The sequence below is a fragment of the Mytilus galloprovincialis genome, chromosome 12 (genome assembly GCF_965363235.1).
Source record: "Mytilus galloprovincialis chromosome 12, xbMytGall1.hap1.1, whole genome shotgun sequence".
In the NCBI taxonomy this organism is placed as follows: Eukaryota; Metazoa; Mollusca; class Bivalvia; order Mytilida; family Mytilidae; genus Mytilus; species Mytilus galloprovincialis.
In genome coordinates this window covers 48,399,806-48,419,246 of record NC_134849.1, presented here as the reverse complement: position 1 = coordinate 48,419,246, position 19,441 = coordinate 48,399,806, and the positions used below count along the sequence as shown (strand labels likewise).

Sequence of the window (19,441 nt, the reverse complement as noted above, 5' to 3'; positions counted from 1 at the left end):
AAAACGTACTATGGTCATGGTGGTGGTGTGTTTTTTTTTATTTTTTGTTATTTTTAAAGCTACGCATTAATGGCATGAAATTTATATACTTATCGCCCCATGTGTGTAATATGGTTGAGGACCTAAAATCTGTTTATATTGTTCAGTCTTTAGTGTATTTTATATGAGCTGTTTTCCTTAAAGATTTGAATAAACATTCAACTCATTCTTCAATGTTTGACAAGTTCTTTAGAACATGGTTGTATAATTAACAATGAATCAGAAAACACATCACACAGAATAGCATGCTCATATGAAGCCTGATATAATTTTCAAAATCTATGATTTGTAGTTAATGAAAAAAATGCAAGGAAAATTTATGGGATAGACAGACATGGAAAAACAGAGTATTCCCTGTTCTTTGGAGATGAGGTATAATTGTTTAGCATAGACTATGGATAGGACAACTACAACACCAAAAGTGAAAATAATAAATTGTTTATAACTTTTATTATATGTATAGCCTTTTGCTATATGTTTACATTATATATCAATGTTTATTTTAATCTAAATAGTTGACAATATTGCACTGTTTCTAATCACAGACAAGTTTTCTTTCATAGTTTTAGTCCATTTAAAGAGCATTCAAAAACTTTAATAACAACTTAACACCCCACTGTTTTTAGTTATGGCAATCTTGATGAAGGTCGAGACCCAGTTCTTTGTCTTGTTGGAGAATCTGTTATCAAGGTTACCTAAAAGGAAAGAGAAAAAGTGTTGAATATTTCCGTTATCAGCATTTTTATGTTCAACTAATCTAATTTACAGTTAAATAATATATTAAATATTTACATTTACATCACTTTTTTGTAATTTTGATTATGCAATACTTAAACATGTTACATGAGTTAGGCAAATATTCAAAGTCAATGAACCATGACTTAGGTACATGGCTAATCAATCTACATGTAAATTACAAATCACATATACACAACCTGATGCTCCGCAGGGTGCAGCTTTATATATCTGCAGAGTTTGAACCCTGAACAGTTGGGTCATGTATGGACACAACATTCAAGCTTGATACAGCTCTGAATTTGGATTGTGATTAAATAGTTGACACAACATAGGTTTCTGGACATTTACCTATTATGGTCCAATATCCAAAATCTAAATACATGGTTAGATTCAGCATATCAAAGAACCCCAAGGATTCAATTTTTGTTGATATCAAACAAAGTTTAATTTTAGACCAACTTGAAAACTGGCCCCATAAGCAAAAATCTTAATACATGTTTAGAATCAGCATATCAAAGAACCCCAAGGATTTAAATTTTGTTGAAATCAAACAAAGTTTAATTTTGGACCCCGATTTGGACCAACTTGAAAACTGGGCCCATAATAAAAAATCTCAGTACATGATTAGATTCAGCATATCAAAGAATCCCAAGAATTCAATTTTTGTTAAAAAATCAAACTAAGTTTAATTTTGGACCCTTTGGACCTTAATATAGACCAATTTGAAAACGGGACCAAAAATTAAGAATCTACATACATACATACACAGTTAGATTCGGCATATCAAAGAACCCCAATTATTCAATTTTTTGATGAAATCAAACAAAGTTTAATTTTGGACCTGTTGGGCCCCTAATTCCTTAACTGTTGGGACCAAAACTCCCAAAATCAATCCAAACCTTCTTTTTTTGGTCATAAACCTTGTGTTTAAGTTTCATAGATTTCTATTTACTTATACTAAAGTTATTGTGGGAAAAATAAGAAAAATGCTTATTTGGGCCCGGTTTTGGCCCCTAATTCCCAAACTGTTGGGACCAAAACTCCCAAAATCAATCCCAACCTTTCTTTTGTGGTCATAAACCTTGTGTTTAAATTTCATAGATTTCTATTCACTTAAACTAAAGTTATAGTGCGAAAACCAATGTGTCTTTGGATGAAGACGACGACGCCAACGTCATACCAATAACGACAGCAAAATTTTTTTGCGGTCGTATAAAAAGGGAAGTTTTCCGCAATCCACAAAAATTGGTACCCACCAAAATAAATGAATCCACAGTATGTAATATTAATAATTTGATAATGATAATTTTTTTGTCTGAGGTGTACTGATTAATAGTTTAGTCTGGGAGAACTTAGCTCATCTATTAATTGACATTAGACTTTGAACTAGCCTCAGTAAATTGGAGTACTATATTACTGGCACTTGGTTTCATTTGTTTCGTGTTACTAAATATGATAATCATCAGGAGTTATACTCAGCCAAATCAGCTACCTTGTTTGCAGTAACTTTGAAGAAAGCAAATACTATACTAAATCAGATTATACTTATTTAATACCTTATTAAAAACACCTCTTCCAAAATAATCAGCCACCACTGAAAATCCATCCTGGGATCGCTCCAACTGAAAACAAAATACAAGAATTTCATAATTATGTATGCCATTTATGAAAGTCCATAATAAATATACAGCTATCCATAATACCAGAAGACTTGAGAGAAAAGATAATGTCACTCTTTGTATTCATTCACTTGTTTAGGTGAGGGAAATAAATGATAATACCCTCTGTTAAACCACATAATATGGTATAGAGCTGTGAGTTACTCCTTGGTATAAAGAAATGCAATAATCAATTTGGAAAACTGCTTAAAGTATTGTTCTATAAAGCTTACAAAAAAAGTGACTGATCCTTTTAAAGTCATATGAAACAAGTGAGTGGTGAAAAATAATGTTTATCCAATTCTTGAGCCAATGCATGTATATATCATAAACTTAGTCCTCTGTGCACGATTTTCTCATTTTTTACGCAAATATATCGTATAATCGTCAATTTTTTTTCTCTCTGTCTGTTATGATTTAACAAATATGGCTGCTCATTAAATGCCGTGTTTAGAAGCCGAATTGTACCGATTCTCACCTTATAGTAAACAAATAACAAAAAGCATGGGTATTGAGCACGTATTTAACATGTACAATCAGATAATTATTTATTTTAATGACAGATCCATGCGTATTTCTATCACCGGAATTTTACGAGGAGGGTTATGCTCAGGTCACTATGCATACAGAAAATATGTCGGCGAATTGCTTCCTGGAAGGAAGCAATAAAAAATAAGTAAACTTCTTCGAAATGTGGACAAATTAAAGAATTTTTCTCAGAAAAAAGTATATGTACATAAGTTGTATAATGAAAACGATCCATTTAGTTATAAAAAACATATGCATAATTTTTTTTAATTTGAGGTTTCTTATGACTTTAACATGAGAATCATGTGATATTCACGTTGAACCCTGAAATCCTTTAAGTTCTTTTCTTCACTTTGGAATTTTCAGTTTTATTGCCAAATATATCAGAAGAAGTAGGCTTTTCTTTCAAAATAACCTATAGCAGCTGGGGATCAAAAACAAGAACCCCTGGCACAGTAAGTCACTGCTCTAGACAATATACTCAATGAAATCAAACTAGGTCAAAGGAAGCATGCTGGTTTAGATCAGAATACTATTCTCATGGAGATAACATCATTATACTATTCAATGTTGGTAGCAATTGGATCCCTTATCAGAATTGTTACTGGTATGAGTCTTATTTTTGTCTCATAAAAAACATTATTTGTTTCAGGTCAAAATTTGTGTGTATTAAATTGAATGAGTTTGACTGAATTAACTAACCTGGTTGTGGAAAAATTCATGTAAATCTTTACTTTGTTCTTGTGCTCTAATAATGTCCATTATCTTCCTGAAAAACACAAATTCCTGCCATTTAAATTCAGTATAAAAAAATAATCTTTCAAAACAAACCTAAATTGTAAACACCAGACTATTTTGTGAACAGCCTTGAAAAATCAAAAGCTTTACTTTGCTTAATTCTGACATGGAAGATAAATCTGTGACTTTCAAGCAAATTTGAAACATGATATTATTTATGATCTTGATGAAATTAACCCTTCATTCATTTTCTTTACAATTTTGGGAATAAAAGATTGTGACTGATTCTCTGAGTACCTGAACTGTCATACAATAGAAGTTTGTTCGTAACATAGGTTACAAGTGAAAGAAATGTTCTCTTATATTATAACAAATTCCCGAGACTGTTGTATTAAAGATGGAACAAATATATGTTGACTATACAGATTATTTCAATTAAGGTGGTACATAACACTACAGAGGTACAATACAGGATTAACTATTTTGCCCCATTTCACCCACTTCCCTTTTCACAGAACACTGCAATAGCTCATAAAAAAGTCATAACCATTAAGCAGGTTCTTGATCTTTTTTCTCTGATGATTTGAGAACAAAATAATGTCAATGCTTAATATAGGGTTAAAGTCAGAATCAGCATTTTCCTGCAGTTTTTTAAAATCAAATCTCTAAAAAAGGAGTTTCATAACCTATCAAAATTTTTAGCTTATTATGTTCTTTACCTAATGCTTTTATATAATTAGTTTTGATATTGTAACAAAAAAACAACTTAAAAGGTAGATCAATGCCTGGTACTAAACAAGTTCGTGTGTCATTCCTCACTTTTTTCAAATAATACTACCATGTAATTAAGTTTCTCATCACACTTGTACTGACCTGTTTTCTGCTGCACATACTGGACATTCAGAATCATTCTCAGCATAACTCTCAAAACAACTGTAAAACAAAATCATATACTATATATGAATGAAATGAAACATGTTTTTTTTTGAGCAATGCAATTTTTACAGTCTTGTCTTGTTGGAAATGTCGGCCATAACTGCTTTTTTTTCATTCTGCCACTGATAACAAATAAATTGATGTTATGTTATAATTGAACTTCTTTGTTCTAAAATGTAAGCCTGTTCATAAGATTTCAAATGCTAAACTAGAATTCATGTATATTTTTAAATGTACAAACATTTCCTGATATAAAAATAACAGTATCAAATCATGTAGATAAATTATCTGTATAGCCTGTTGATCTCATTTACTCAGCCAATTTAAACTTCTGAAAGACTATTCACATTCCAATAAATGTTCATTTGGTTAACCGCATAACATCCTGTTTGGAGGGTGACAATTGAATCTCATAGATACCCTAACTTACTGTTGATGGAATGAATGAGGCTCACACAGGAAATGCACAGATGGAAGTTCCAGTGGGTGATTACATATACTACACTTAGCTGCTTGGAATATTTTTGCTCTAAAACAGACATATAGTATTACAGGTATAATGTAGATTCATCATTGTTCTTTAGATAAAACATTTCATGTATAAATTTAGTAGGTAGAAAGGAAACCATTCATCAAGATACGAAATACGTTCTTTTAGTTAAATTGTTAGGAACGAAAAATAAAACAATGAAATTAAAGTACCTTTGAAATTAATGAGTTTAATCCAATCACAATAAAAAGGATCAAAAAAGAATAAAGGCATCCACAGTATAATTGAGTAAATTGGTTATGTAGTCTTAAATCTAACCAATAAAGAATTTTTCAATACTATTGAATAAAAACAAAAAGGATGTTTTGCATTTAGATCATTACCCAAATCTCATTTACCTTAACAATTCAAGCAAATGTAGCTTTGTAATGTACATGGTAAGCATGATGATTTCTTATTTGTAATACCTATCACTATTTTGAATTTTCTGACTTGTACATATTTTTTTTATGATAAACAATAAAGAATCAACTGTGTCTTCATGGTTTTGCAGTAATATATTCATATTCAATTTCAAAACTATCTAATTTGTTTATAAAATAAAATGTCAAAAATAATTACGTAGTTTTTAGTTCTTCAATTTGTGCTCGTTTCTTTTCAGTATCTTCCCTGTATTGTTTTATAAGCCTCTCATCCTCAGTTATTTGGTCATTTTCAAGCTGAAGTCTTCTAATTATATAGTCCTAAAATAATAAGTCTTCTTATTATATAGTCCTTAAATAATTTAAGTCTTCTTATTATATAGTCCTAAAATAATTAAAGTCTTCTTATTATATAGTCGTTAAATAACCAAAGTCTGACATATTAATGCTATATAGATTTTACATTCATTTCATTTTAATATTGTTCTGGATTAGAATTGCACACACAAGAAATGACTATGAACCTATAATTGCTTTACTCCAAGTGATTTGAACTCTGGTTGATAGTTGTCTCAATGGCAATCATACCATATCTCCTTATTTTTATATAGGTTTGTTTTTGTCAACACTGTGGTTTTCACTGCAGATAACAAAGAATAAAAATAAAAATTTAAAAAAAGAAATGTCTTTTTTTTACAGAATAGTAAATAATCAAAAATAGTTATCACACTATTTAGACAGACATATAGCAGTATGGGTTTTGCTCATTGTTTGAGGCCGTACGGTGACCTATAGTTGTTAATTTCTGTGTCATTTTGGTCTTTTGTGGATAGTTGTCTCATTGGCAATCATACCACATCTTCTTTTTTATATATACATATTTATAGGATTGTTAAAACTACAATTATCATCAATACAAAAAAAAACAAGACATCTGATAAATATTGTTACTACTCATCTTATTTTACTCTTGTTTTATAATACAAGTTATTACCTTGACAACAGATAATGTTGCAGTGGAATTGTGGGCCAATGTTTGGATAACCAGCAATGGTGGTAACAAATTCTTTTTGTCAATATCTGGATAAATGTTAGGGAAAGTGTAATAAATTGGGAACAAACTCTGGAAATCTTTGGACAAGAAGCAGTTACCAAATTAAATAATGTTTTGGATCTGTGAGGCAGAAGTCAACTATCACTATATATCTCCCATATAGTATTTTGTTAGTTTAACAAACAATTTAGCTTTAATAAAGTTTTATAGTCTTGAAAACTTTCCTTTTCTTCTTTTTGTCAGTGTATTTTTAGTAAACTTTATTGACTATTTCAACTTATGAAAGTTAGTAATTGCAAAAGCAGGTATATTAAGTATAAAAACATGGAGCCATTTAAAAAGTAACTTGAGCAAAAACTAGAAAATTTGAATAGATAAAATGATATATAATAAAATAATTGTTGACTTTTTGATTTCAGTTGATCCAATGAGTTATCAACCCCAGAGATATGACATTCACCCTTGGCCATTGGCCTCAGTGAATATCATACCTCTGGGAATGATGAATCATTGTATTAGCAGAAATCAAAAGTCAACAATTGTTGTATTATACAACTTTTTATCAACCTCATTAAAAGTTGATAATTATATAATATCAATCCCCAGTATCATTCTGATGTTGACAAAAGTAAAAAATTTTATAGGATTTTTGTCAAATAGGTCAACATAGTAAGAACAATATGTGCTTTGGAACAATTTACATTCAGAATTTTCCAGTATAAAAGAGACTACATAAGGATACGAGCTAACACATCCATGAGTTGTGGTTTACAGTTCTCTTCCTTTCTAGCAAAGTAAGACAAGGCCTGTACCCATAAATTGGAATCCTGTGCACTACAATAAAATGGACAATATCTCAATTGAAGTCTTTTGTAAACAATATATACAATTATCTTAATATAAACTGTTATTACAGAGATATATCTCATTTTTTTGTAATTTCGATAATGCTAATGTTGAAATTAAAATAGCAACACTTTAACATGTAAGTTTTGCAAATATTCAAAGTCAATGAACCATGACTGAAAGTACATGGCTAGACAAACTCCATGGAAATGATATGTGCCAATGCTAATACAACTGTATACCAAATAACATTGACTTATCATAAGTAGTTTAAACAGTTGGAAGGCAAACGCCTGAATCTGACAGATAGAGGTCAATTTGTCGACAAAAAAAGAACCCGTATGTAAAATGTTTACGCCCACAAACAGCGCCACCTATAATTTTTTCTATGGCATCTTTGAGAACGATGTCCCATTCTGTAGTAAATTAAAACATTAAATTAACTAAAACATAGAAAAGTAAGTGTAAAACACAAATTGAAAGATATATTTGCAGATGACTGTTTATGCATGATACGCTGGCAATGTGCGCAATGTCCTTTAATCCAAGACTGAAAATTAGTTTGTTTCCTACGTCAAGATGGCGGATTTCAATGTTTACATTTTTTCACCTATTTATAATCTGACAGAATTTCGTATCCAATCATTTATTAGCAATTTTATTATTGATCTTTGAAGATCATCCAATGGCATTTGCCGTTAGAAAGTGGCTACACGTTACCAGCCGTCGTTACAAAGTAGCCATGTGTTTTGTGGGGATACCTTGGGAATGTTGTGTATTCAAAAGTTACGGTAAAAATCAATGTTATCTTCCTTATATTTCCATGCATACACAATTTATAACAGCAAATACATTCTTAACAGACCCCATAACGTAAACGGACATATTTAACTGTCTGCTTGAGCAAAAATTCGTGTAAATAAGCCTAATGGGTCGTTTTCAAGCACAGCAGACAAACACGTGGTAGATTGTTTGTGTTTGACAGTTTGTTTACTTGAATTGCACGTTGATGTTACTATATACTTACCAATAACCTTTATGGTGTTATACTTTCAATAGTTATATAATAAATCTTACCCAAGAAATACGTAGGTAGGTGCAGGGACTTCTTTTACTTGGTCCTTAACTAATGAGGGTGTAATGATACATTATGTACAGCATTTTTTGCATTTGATATATTTCATGGACATGTACATTTTGTGTACACAAAGAACAATAAAGTAAATGAACGTACATGGGTTTAATTCCCACCCTAGGAATACATTTTGACTCTCATGACAGGTTGGAACAAATAGAGCAGATAGCAATTGACAATAATGTAATGCTAAAATGCTGATTGATGGGGTCAAATCATCAATATAATTTTTTCTAGTATACAGCAGCTCCTCTAAGGGTTAGTAAGGGTACTTTACTAAAAATCCAGTGGCTAAGTCCTGTCTTTTTTGCCTCTGATATTTTCTAATTTATATTATAATTTCTAATATTCTCTTGTGCATGTAGTAAGGCAAAAGCTATTGTTACTCTTATTTTCCTCATTTGCCTTAAAACAATGGAATGTATTAATTGTTGATGTATGTCAAGTGACTTGTAATTTAACTGTCACTGCTAACAGAGACTTGGACTCTGGTGATAAGTTTCCAGGCTGTTATGTCATTGGCAACTATACCATAAATGTCAGTTTCCCCTTTATAAGTTTTTAAGAAAAGAATTTAATTATAATATAATAATAAGTTAAAAAAAAGTTGTGAAAAGTTAAGCACAAGTGACAAATCTAATTGGCTTTTTATTCAAGAAAACCTAGAGGCATTGAAAAGTGACTGTGTTGCAATTTAAAATAAATGGTTTGAACTCAGAAAGTTATCAATATATATAGAGAGTACATATAATGTTTTAATTGGGCATTTGGGAATATTTGCCTGTTAATTGAAGATATAATTATTATATGCCTTTTCAAATATATGTGTGGCTCTGAACTAGCTGTGGTTTAAAATCTAAGAATGGAGTTGGTTATCTCCATATTTATCTGATTTATATCAACATCATTGATCCATTATATATACACATATATAAATCATTGTAATACACGTACATTACTTTGCTCTTCATATGCCCTTTAATTTGAATAAAATATCTTGTCTTATACCACAATTATTTATTTTAGTACTGACAGGTTAACTTTTAAAAGCATTTGTAAAGTAAGTGAGTTGATGACAAGCTTAGTCAATGATTGTAAATCCAGATAATATCATTTTTTTTTTTATAAAAGTAAATAATGTGATTAAACTGGTTATCTCAATTAAAAGAACTGACATTCTGCTTTGATACTATGAGATTATTTCTGATATCAGAATAATAAATTTCTTTTTGAACTTTGTCCTTTTTCAAAAAAATTCTGAACATACTGTATTTAAGTGAAGTCAGTTTTGTTTTTGTTTAAGACTACTATAACATGGGAGGTGACCACAATCTCTATGTTATACATTGAAGTAGTCTCAGGTTTTTGTAGTCCAATTGACTATGCATTTTAGTGCAGGTAAATGTGAATTTGGATTAAATTTGAAGTTGATTCAGTATATCTAATGACATAATACCACTATTTTATTTCAACTAAGCATTTTCAAATTTTATTTACTGGTCAGCTGATGTTATTATCCAATCAATAATTGATTATCAAGCACTTAACAGTTGGTTGCAGGACTTTTGAATTCAAATATAAGAAAGAAGAAAAAATATAAAGCAAAACTTCAAATATTTATACATATAACAGGATTTATGATAACTGCTGGATATATCAGATTACAATACAGCTTTTGTTCAGTGATCTTTGTGTTGATTATTATGTTTTAAATCCCTTTCTGGTTCTTTGAATGTTCAGATTTTTTCTCTTGATTAAGGCAAGCAACAGAACTTGTACAACTTATGTAGTTTCTTATCTCAGGGTGAATCCAGAAAATTTTAAACATAAGTGGTGGTATTCTCAACCAAGGATAAAAAGGAGGGTTCCAACTATATGCATGATCCCATTCAAATGCATTAATCTTCCATAAAAAGAGGAGGTTCCAATCATCAGACTCCCTGAGATCTGCAACTGTATCTTAAAGCAGCTATAATAAAACAAAAATTGTACATGTACTTCTGGCTACTTCAGATTGATTTTATTTTCAATCTATGGTAATGGTCACAATTTTGAAGACTATATACATGTATTTCCTTTTTCCCCCCATATTTTTGTTTAAATGTAATCTTCTGCTTCTGCTTCTATTGTTACACAGGTTCTTCTGACAAATGACTGATAAACCCATCTTGTATCCTTGTATCTACTAAAAGGGTGTTTGAGAATATATACAATATATTCAAGTTTCAGAGAGTCAGTCTGATATAAAATGTTGGTAAGTGTCTTCTTTGGAAGTGTTCAAAAACCTGTAAGAACTTGAACTTCCATGACTATTTTAATGTTACAACAGTAGAGGAACATGGAATATTGAACGGTATTCAAGAACTCGTGGAAGATCTGCAATCATTAATTTTACTCATATTTACTATTGTGAACTTGCAATTTCCTACGATGCGCGTACCGAGTTATCTCCCTTTGATCTCCGCTTCGCCACGAATAATCTGACAGAATTGCGTATCCGGGGTTTTTGTGATCTGATATTGTAAAATTAGGAGCAAAAAATGGTTTTACTTCATATTTTATACCTCTCAACACGTTACCAAACCTATTTAAGGATTTATTAAGGATTTTCCGTGGACCTACGCAAATTTTCAGAAAAAAAGTTTCACGCTCGTGAATTTATAACATTTTAACAATACTTTTTTTATTATAATTATATAAAATAAGAAAGCTTATTCAATCTAGAATTGAACACTTTGGTTTTTATTAATGTACGAGTACAAATAAGACGATACGAGTCCAAAAACCACGAGGCATGCACGTTTACAAAAAAATCGTAAACTCTGACCTTTTATCACGTGACCAATGTCTTGAACTTAGAAGCCATTAAATCGTTTGCCGTTCAACTGTAAACAGATCTAAACACTAACTAATACATGTAAACTAAGTAAAATTTCAAAGTTAATAAACCATAACTGAGGGGGGGTGGTAAAATAATCTCCATGGTTATGAGATATACCAATGCTTATTCAACTGCATACCAAATATTATTGACCTACCACTAGTTGTTATCCATAAACCAACCTAATCACAAACTAAAACATGAAAACTAAGCAAAAGTTTCAAAGTCAATAGATCATGACTGAGGGGGGAGGGCCAACAAATCTCCATGAAAATAAGATATGCCAATGCTTAATCAATTGTATACCAATTTTCATTAACTTACTAATAGTGGTTCCCAAATAAACTGACCTAATCCCATACTAATACATGAAAACATTAAGCAAACATTTCAGTCAATAGACCATGACTGAGGGGGCAGGGCTAAAAAATCTCCATGGAAATGAGATATGCCAATGCTTATACAATTGCAAACCAATTATCATTAACTTACCACTAGTGGATCCCCACAAACTGACATATCACAAACTAATACATGATATTTAAACAAAAGTTTCAAATTCAATAGACCATAACTGAGGGGGCCGGGCCAACTAATCTCCTTAGTAATGAGATGTGCAAATGCTAATACACCTGCATACCAAATATTTTTGATTTACCACTAGTGGTTCACCATAAATTAGACCTAATCACAAACTGAAACATTGTTGACGCCGCCGGAAACAGCATACCTATGTCTCGCTTTTTGACTCTGTCAAGCGAGACAAAAACTATAACCTTTAATACAGTTATATTCATAACCAATACACTCTCTGCATGTTAAATAACCCTAGAAAAAACTCTATAACAGGTGAAGATGGCCTGTTTAAATTTCACCCAAGTCATTATCCTCATTTCCTATTCCAAATTTTCCACCCTTTATCCAGGTTGACTCCCTTTGCAGAACCTACCTTTGTTTGAGTTATTGATTTGTTCTCATCCTGAATATGCACAAAATATTTGTTACCAAGAGCAACAATCCATGTAACTTAAAAAAGTAATTTAACTAAATATGAGTAAAAGTGGGTTTATTCTCAGGTGTGATATATAACTGTTGACTGTTGTTAATACATATAAAATCAAATAAAATATTAAAACTATTTTTGATTACAAAATTATTGAAAGACTTTAAATATTATAAATGATGACCTTATTTTTGATCAAATATGTTTACCTTTAATAGAAAAATAAGTAATAGATTGGTTAGTATTCAGTACATTATTAAGAGGGTGTTTTTGTAGTCAATACATGAATACTAGACTTACCCAAATTTTTTACATGTATCAATGACATGAACATAATCATCATGCTCCATATGGTACCTCAGTATCTGTTGATATCTGTATGAGAAACAACAAAATATTCATAGCTTCTTCAGGAAAATACTAATTTTTTATTTAAATCTTACTCTGTAATTATGTGTGCATCACTTAAATCTTATAGACATAATCATCTCAATAGTCTGAAATGATGTCTTTAGAGAGTTTGTATTATCAATCCATAATGGCCACAAGTAAAACAAGTCATACCATAGATGTTCTTTGTAAAAATCCTATTAAATCTGATATTGACTAGCGAGACGATTGCTTTTTGCATTGCTGATATATAACATACATGTATAAAGAGTAGACTTGCAAGCATTCTACTTAATATTAATTTCGGTCCTCACATGCACACTCAGTACCAGTCCTGGTTTAAAGAGGCATAGGTTTATTTTGATATTCTTGAGAAAAAACCAAGATGTGATATAAAAATTTCCATGACACAAAATCAACATGCACAGCAAAAAATTACATGTATAAGTTTATTCATACAAAGAAACATAAAATTATATTTATTATTGGAGCAGATGTAGATGAGATAATAAATTTGAATGATTACTTACAAATGAGCTTTTTCATAAAGATACAAAATTCCTGCTTTAAAATTATTCATCTGGCATAAAACTAGTGCTTGATCCAAGTCATATTTGGCCTGAAATGTATATTATAAACAATATATCAAAGTTATTTAAATCTTTATTTCTGATTAAGACTAAGGAAAATTGTTTTCATCTTTTTAATCTTGATGGTGTATTAAGAGCACTCATACATACAGCAATCATATTTTTGACAGAAAGGAAATTTGTGCAATTAGATCAGCAATGGCCTAGTTTGAACATTTTCCTAGAGAGCACAGAGACATACAATTTATACATTTGTAATATGTAAGAGGGGGGGCAAGGGGTTTAACTGTTATGCTGTTATGGGGCAATTTAATTCTTTGTTATCTGTTATTTTGAAAATATATTTGCTGTTAGCTGTTATTGTCTTATTCTTTGTTAGCTGTTATTGGGCTTTTAGTTTTTTTGTTATCTGTTATTGTGATAATGTATTTGCTGTTAACTGTTATTGAAAATTGGAATATTAGCATTTTTTTTGACAGTCAATATTCGGTATAAATTGAAGATCATTGGCCATTGGGGTCTACCACTACTAATATGTTTGTCCCGTATTCAGAGAAGGATTCCATTAACATATACCCATCACAGAAGTGAGGTCCAGGACAATTCAAGTATATCTTATGATTATCCTTTGTAATAAATTCCATTTTTTTATGAATGTGTATTTAGAATTATCTTAATTTTTTGTATGAGAATAATGTTACTTGTTTTCCGTACGAACATATTAAATTAAAACAATTCTTAATATGACAAAAAGGAAAACATATGGCCAGGAATATCTGACAAGGATCTCAATTAAGGACTAGGTCCTAACAACCACTTAACCTTTTATATAATATGGTACATAGACTCAGCTCTGTGATTCTTTTCAAAGCAGAACCAAATGCATTGTACAATGAAAGTTCCAACTATGTACTTGGGTCCGAAGCTGCACATAACTCATTACAAACAAAGATTTATTTCGTTTCAAGCCATTTTTCCCTACTAAACTATGTATTCTACTTACTAGTACACTTGGTACAATCAACAAGAGTGCACACGCTGAAATGTCTCGCCTTCTATACTAATCATTGATTTTATGTTGATAGTCCTAAGTATAAAGCTAAGCTTTAATACAACTGTCACATAAACTTAACATTAACCAAGATAACTAAACAAAGACCAATGAACCTTGAGAATGAGGTCATGGTCAGATGAACCATGCCAGGCAGACATGTACAACTAACAATGCTTCTATACAACATATATAGTTGACCTATTAGGCCAACTAAAATTAATTAGTAGATTTTCATCCAAATTTTTGAAAAAAATGGGGCGGGTGGGAGGATTTTATTTTTTAAATTTTATTTCATATGAAACCCTCGTCATGAGTTTTTTCATACCGCGGGGTATATGCTAGTGGGAAACAAGCTTGTATAATGTATATACATGCTGTATAAGGAATCCTACACTATTTTTCAAACTCTTAAATAAAAATCTCTGATTGGCAACCACTGTTATACATGCAATTGCCGCTTTAGAAACCTATTTATAGTAGACATCAAAAAGAAGAGAAATGCTCTCTTCAGTCTTCAGTTAGACTATTAGTATACCTACACCACATTTATTTTGCTTGATAAGCAATGGTTTGTAGTCGTCATAAAATCAATTAAATGTTTTGGTACAATTGTATGCAACACAAATATTACGAGTACAGAATAAAATGTAAACTCAGTGTTGAAAGAAATTATGATGTAAAACATGAACTTAACCAAAAAATTAGTTGTGGCTTAATGACTAAATTGATGGTAGGGACAGTAACAGAGGGTGTTTGCTGTTTGTCAACAAAAACAAAAGCCATGGGTGAATAGAAGGGCTTGTTTAATTAAAATGCGTGTTTGTCGACATTTTTTTTCCAAACATACGGTCATAATTCAAACAAGTTCTTGCTTGTGTCAATTTCTTTAATCCAGTCATGATTTTGTACCAATTTGTTCTACGATTCTTGCGCTTTGGATATCATTCACAGTCCAAATTTCCTGACACAAAGTCATTGTATAAATAAAGAAAAAAACACGATTTTCGATTCACTTGTGACTACCGGTGACCACCGCAATTTGCGTTCAAGGACAAGGCGTTTTACTCGTAACTCGAATATTTCATGCCCTTCTCGTTATCAATCTCTATTCTCGGTAGATGATGTTGTTATCATAGAGCAGCAGAATATTTCGACTTAATCATTTTCGATGGGATTACTCCGGCGAAGAAATACAAAAAAGAAATTTGAAACAGGAAGTTTCGAATGAAACGAAATTATCGATGGTTCCTGGTAACGGACATGACCAAAATCCGGAAATCGTATATTTGTTAAATAAAAAAAATCGGGGCGGGACGATTTCAGAGGGGCGGGCGGGGATGAAAATCTAGCAATTAAATTTAATTGGCCTTACTTATAGTTTAAGAAAAATAGACCAAAACACAAAAACTTAACACTGTGTAATGAACCGTGAAAATGAGGTCACGGTCAAATAAAACCTGCGCGACAGACATAAAGATCATAAAATATTTCCATACACCAAATATAGATGACATATGGCATATAGTATTAGATAAAAAGACCAAAACTCAAAAACTTAACTTTGACCACTGAACCATGAAAATGAGGTCAAGGTCACATGACATCTGCCCGCTAGATAGGTACACCATACAATCATTCCATACAACAAATATAGTAGACCTATTGCATATAGTATGAGAAAAACAGACCAAAACACAAAAATTTAACTATAACCACTGAACCATGAAAATGAGGTCAAGGTCAGATGACACCTGCCAGTTGGACATGTACACCTTACAGTCCTTCCATACACCGAATATACTAGCCCTATTGCTTGTAGTATCTGAGATATGGACTTGACCACCAAAACTTAACCTTGTTCACTGATCCATGAAATGAGGTCGAGGTCAAGTGAAAACTGTCTGACAGACATGAGGACCTTTCAAGGTACGCACATATCAAATATAGTTATCCTATTACTTATAATAAGAGAGAATTCAACATTACAAAAAATCTGAACTTTTTTTTCAAGTGGTCATTGAACCATGAAAATGAGGTCAAGGACATTGGACATGTGACTGACGGAAACTTCGTAACATGAGGCATCTATATACAAAGTATGAAGCATCCAGGTCTTCCACCTTCTAAAATATAAAGCTTTTAAGAAGTTAGCTAACACCGCCGCCGCCGCCGCCGCCGTAGCCGCCGCCGCCGTAGCCGCCGCCGCCGGATCACTATCCCTATGTCGAGCTTTCTGCAACAAAAGTTGCAGGCTCGACAAAAACCTCAGCTGATAAAAAATTGTTCAAATAAGGCCTTTGAAAATAGTGGAATAAATTGCTTTTAGAGTGTCAAAATTCGTTCGAAGTACTTGATAAATTGCATGCTTATAATTGGTGCTTTTGATTTTTCTACCCTATATACCACTTTGCCTCATAGTTTTATTAAGAAAAATTCACACACCTCATTAAATGGTCATTTAGAAAAAGTCAGAATATTCAAACTCTTTTAGGTCACTTTTTTGATTAGCAACAAAGGGAGCTTCAGTCAATATATATAAACAATACACCAACGTTTCATGAGAACTGCTGAAAACATTTTTGTGTTAATGTCTGAAAACTGGAAAATCACCCCTTTTTAATTAATAAAACCCGTTAACTCGGAAACGTAAAATCTAAAATTTATAAAATTTGAAAGTTACCTCATGTTAATAGATATAAACAATTCACCAAAATTCCTTGCTTTGTGAAAGCATTTTTGAGATATTGTCAGAAAACTGAAAAAAACACCAATTTTATTGAATACAAACCCATTACCCAGAAACTTAAAATCTAAAATTTATAAAAAAAAAAAAAAAAAAAAAAAGGGAGCTCACGTCAATAGATATAAACAATTTCCCAAAGTTTAATGCAAATGGTGAAAAGAGTTTTTGAGTTAATGTCCGACATGTTGACAACAGACGGACAACAGTATACCATAATACGTTCCGTAAACGAGCGTATAAAAAATATTATAATATATTGAGTAGTAATTTAAACACATTCTAGATACATAAATTAATACTAAAAACATAGTCATAAAAAATGGAATGCATTACAAAGGATTATATCCGTAATAAGAAATACTGATTTGTCAAAGACCGAATTATTTTAATATTTCATTTACTGTTATCTGTTTTTGTCCATTTTAATTCCTTGTTATCTGTTATGAGCCAAATCAATTTGCTGTTTTGCTGTTATTGGGACCCCCCTTGCCCCCCCCCCCCCCCCATGTAAGGCCAACAGATATTCTGAATACAGGAGCAAGAAAAGTGTAGTGTGAGGTCAATGACAAATCTTGTTTGAACAGTATACTTAAAGTGAAGTGAATGATATATCTTCACTCAACAGTATATAGTGTGAATTCAATGACACACCATTCCTTAACTGATTGGCAGTGATTTCTTGTAAATATTGTGCCCTTGCACAAATAATTACTTCTAATTTATATGAGAACAAGGGGACATTTCAAATATAGAAGCACAAGTTGTACACCAGATAATGGAATTGGCCATCCAGGGCAGGTATGTTTGCATGTAAATCAGTGTTCCAGCTAGGTTTTCAAAAGGGCAGGGTGCCAATCCTGAAAAAGGGCATTTAACGCGCGATATGATAATATGAAAAGGGCATATTTTAATAAAAGATGTTAATCAAACATTTGTGTTTATTCGTTGAATCACAGGTTATACAAGAGCAACATCTTTAGCCCATATAGAACTCTATCTTTCTACTTTTAAGGCTGAAAAACTTGTCAAGCAGCTTGTCACACAAGTTTTTTTATCATTGCTTTGCACAGTTGAACTTTATATGCAGTATGTTTTGAAAGGAGATCTGTTTCATACTGTTTCTATGGTCTACCACATTTTACCAGTTTCACCTTTCTACCCCTGCTGTGCTTGATGGCAATACAGCACAAAACAGCTGTGCTCAGTAAATTCACAATTTTAGGATATAAAGCAACAGTGAAAAATAGTATCAAAAATAAAGAATACAGAAAAAGATGACCAAGGCACCCTACCAGCACTGCTACTAAGACCCTCTTTAACTTTTCCCATAACTCAAAATAAATACCTAAACATATATATTCTTAAGCAAGAAGTATGGACACACATTTTAGAATATGTAAATGGGTTACTCAATGCTAGGAAAAAAATCAGATTGAGTTATCTTTCTTTATTCGGGTGTGCTCCTTCTTTGGAGGATTATAAACAGTACGTAAATATGATGTAAATATGATCACAATATGGCGGCCGATTTTGTTATTTTCGTATCAAAAATGAAGGCAGTCAATGACAAATACGTCTGAATTTTCTGTTTATTTTACAGAAAACAAGTAAAACAATGTCTTCAACAAGTTTATAATGGTTTTCCAACTTTCTGTCATTAGGTTTCTTCCATGAAACTACAATAAACATCGCAAATTGTGTCCAAGTTGTTGTATGCACATTTCTTCAAAGATAATTGCCGACTGACCGATTCTATTTGAACGAATTAATGTTGATGATCATTAATGACCCATCCGATAAACGGATTACCTATAACAACAGATTATGACACCAGTTGTAACCATTGATTAGCTTGGGGTGGTAAACAAAGTCATAATCTTTTCCCCAGGTAAAATCTAGTAATTAGCGTATTCTATCAATACGCAAATTAATATGCAATCGATCTTCAAAAAAGGCAGGGCGCCCTGGAAACTGTGAAAAGGGCACAGGGCGCCACTCGGAAAAGGGCGGGCGCCGCGCCCTCTGAAAACGGCCTAGCTGGAACACTGTAAATGGGTTAATGCAAGAGAAAATAGCCCAGATAAGGGGAGACTGTCCTGGTTATTTCAAAGATGGACCACTGTAGAAACAAACCTCTGGGTTTTTCAGTAAATCTTCAGTTTTTCTAACTTTGTCTGTTTTGGCCTAAAACAAAAA

At 31.8% G+C, this 19,441-nt stretch overlaps 1 protein-coding gene across 2 annotated transcripts in view; it reads right to left on the bottom strand.

Annotated features, from left to right (window-relative positions):
* Window positions 1-472: 472 nt before the first annotated feature.
* LOC143054057 (vacuolar protein sorting-associated protein 11 homolog) overlaps window positions 473-19,441 on the bottom strand; it is a 50,562-nt gene continuing 31,593 nt past the window's right edge. For both annotated transcript variants that reach the window (XM_076226920.1, XM_076226918.1), the window contains exons 19-29: window positions 19,379-19,429; window positions 13,389-13,477; window positions 12,769-12,843; window positions 7,346-7,437; window positions 6,544-6,629; window positions 5,749-5,870; window positions 5,068-5,166; window positions 4,575-4,634; window positions 3,666-3,732; window positions 2,334-2,399; window positions 473-734 (exon numbers count right to left, since the gene is read on the bottom strand). In XM_076226920.1, coding sequence (XP_076083035.1) covers window positions 666-734; window positions 2,334-2,399; window positions 3,666-3,732; window positions 4,575-4,634; window positions 5,068-5,166; window positions 5,749-5,870; window positions 6,544-6,629; window positions 7,346-7,437; window positions 12,769-12,843; window positions 13,389-13,477; window positions 19,379-19,429 — 876 coding nt within the window. In that variant the 3' untranslated portion in view covers window positions 473-665. The remainder of the gene's footprint in view (window positions 735-2,333; window positions 2,400-3,665; window positions 3,733-4,574; window positions 4,635-5,067; window positions 5,167-5,748; window positions 5,871-6,543; window positions 6,630-7,345; window positions 7,438-12,768; window positions 12,844-13,388; window positions 13,478-19,378; window positions 19,430-19,441) is intronic.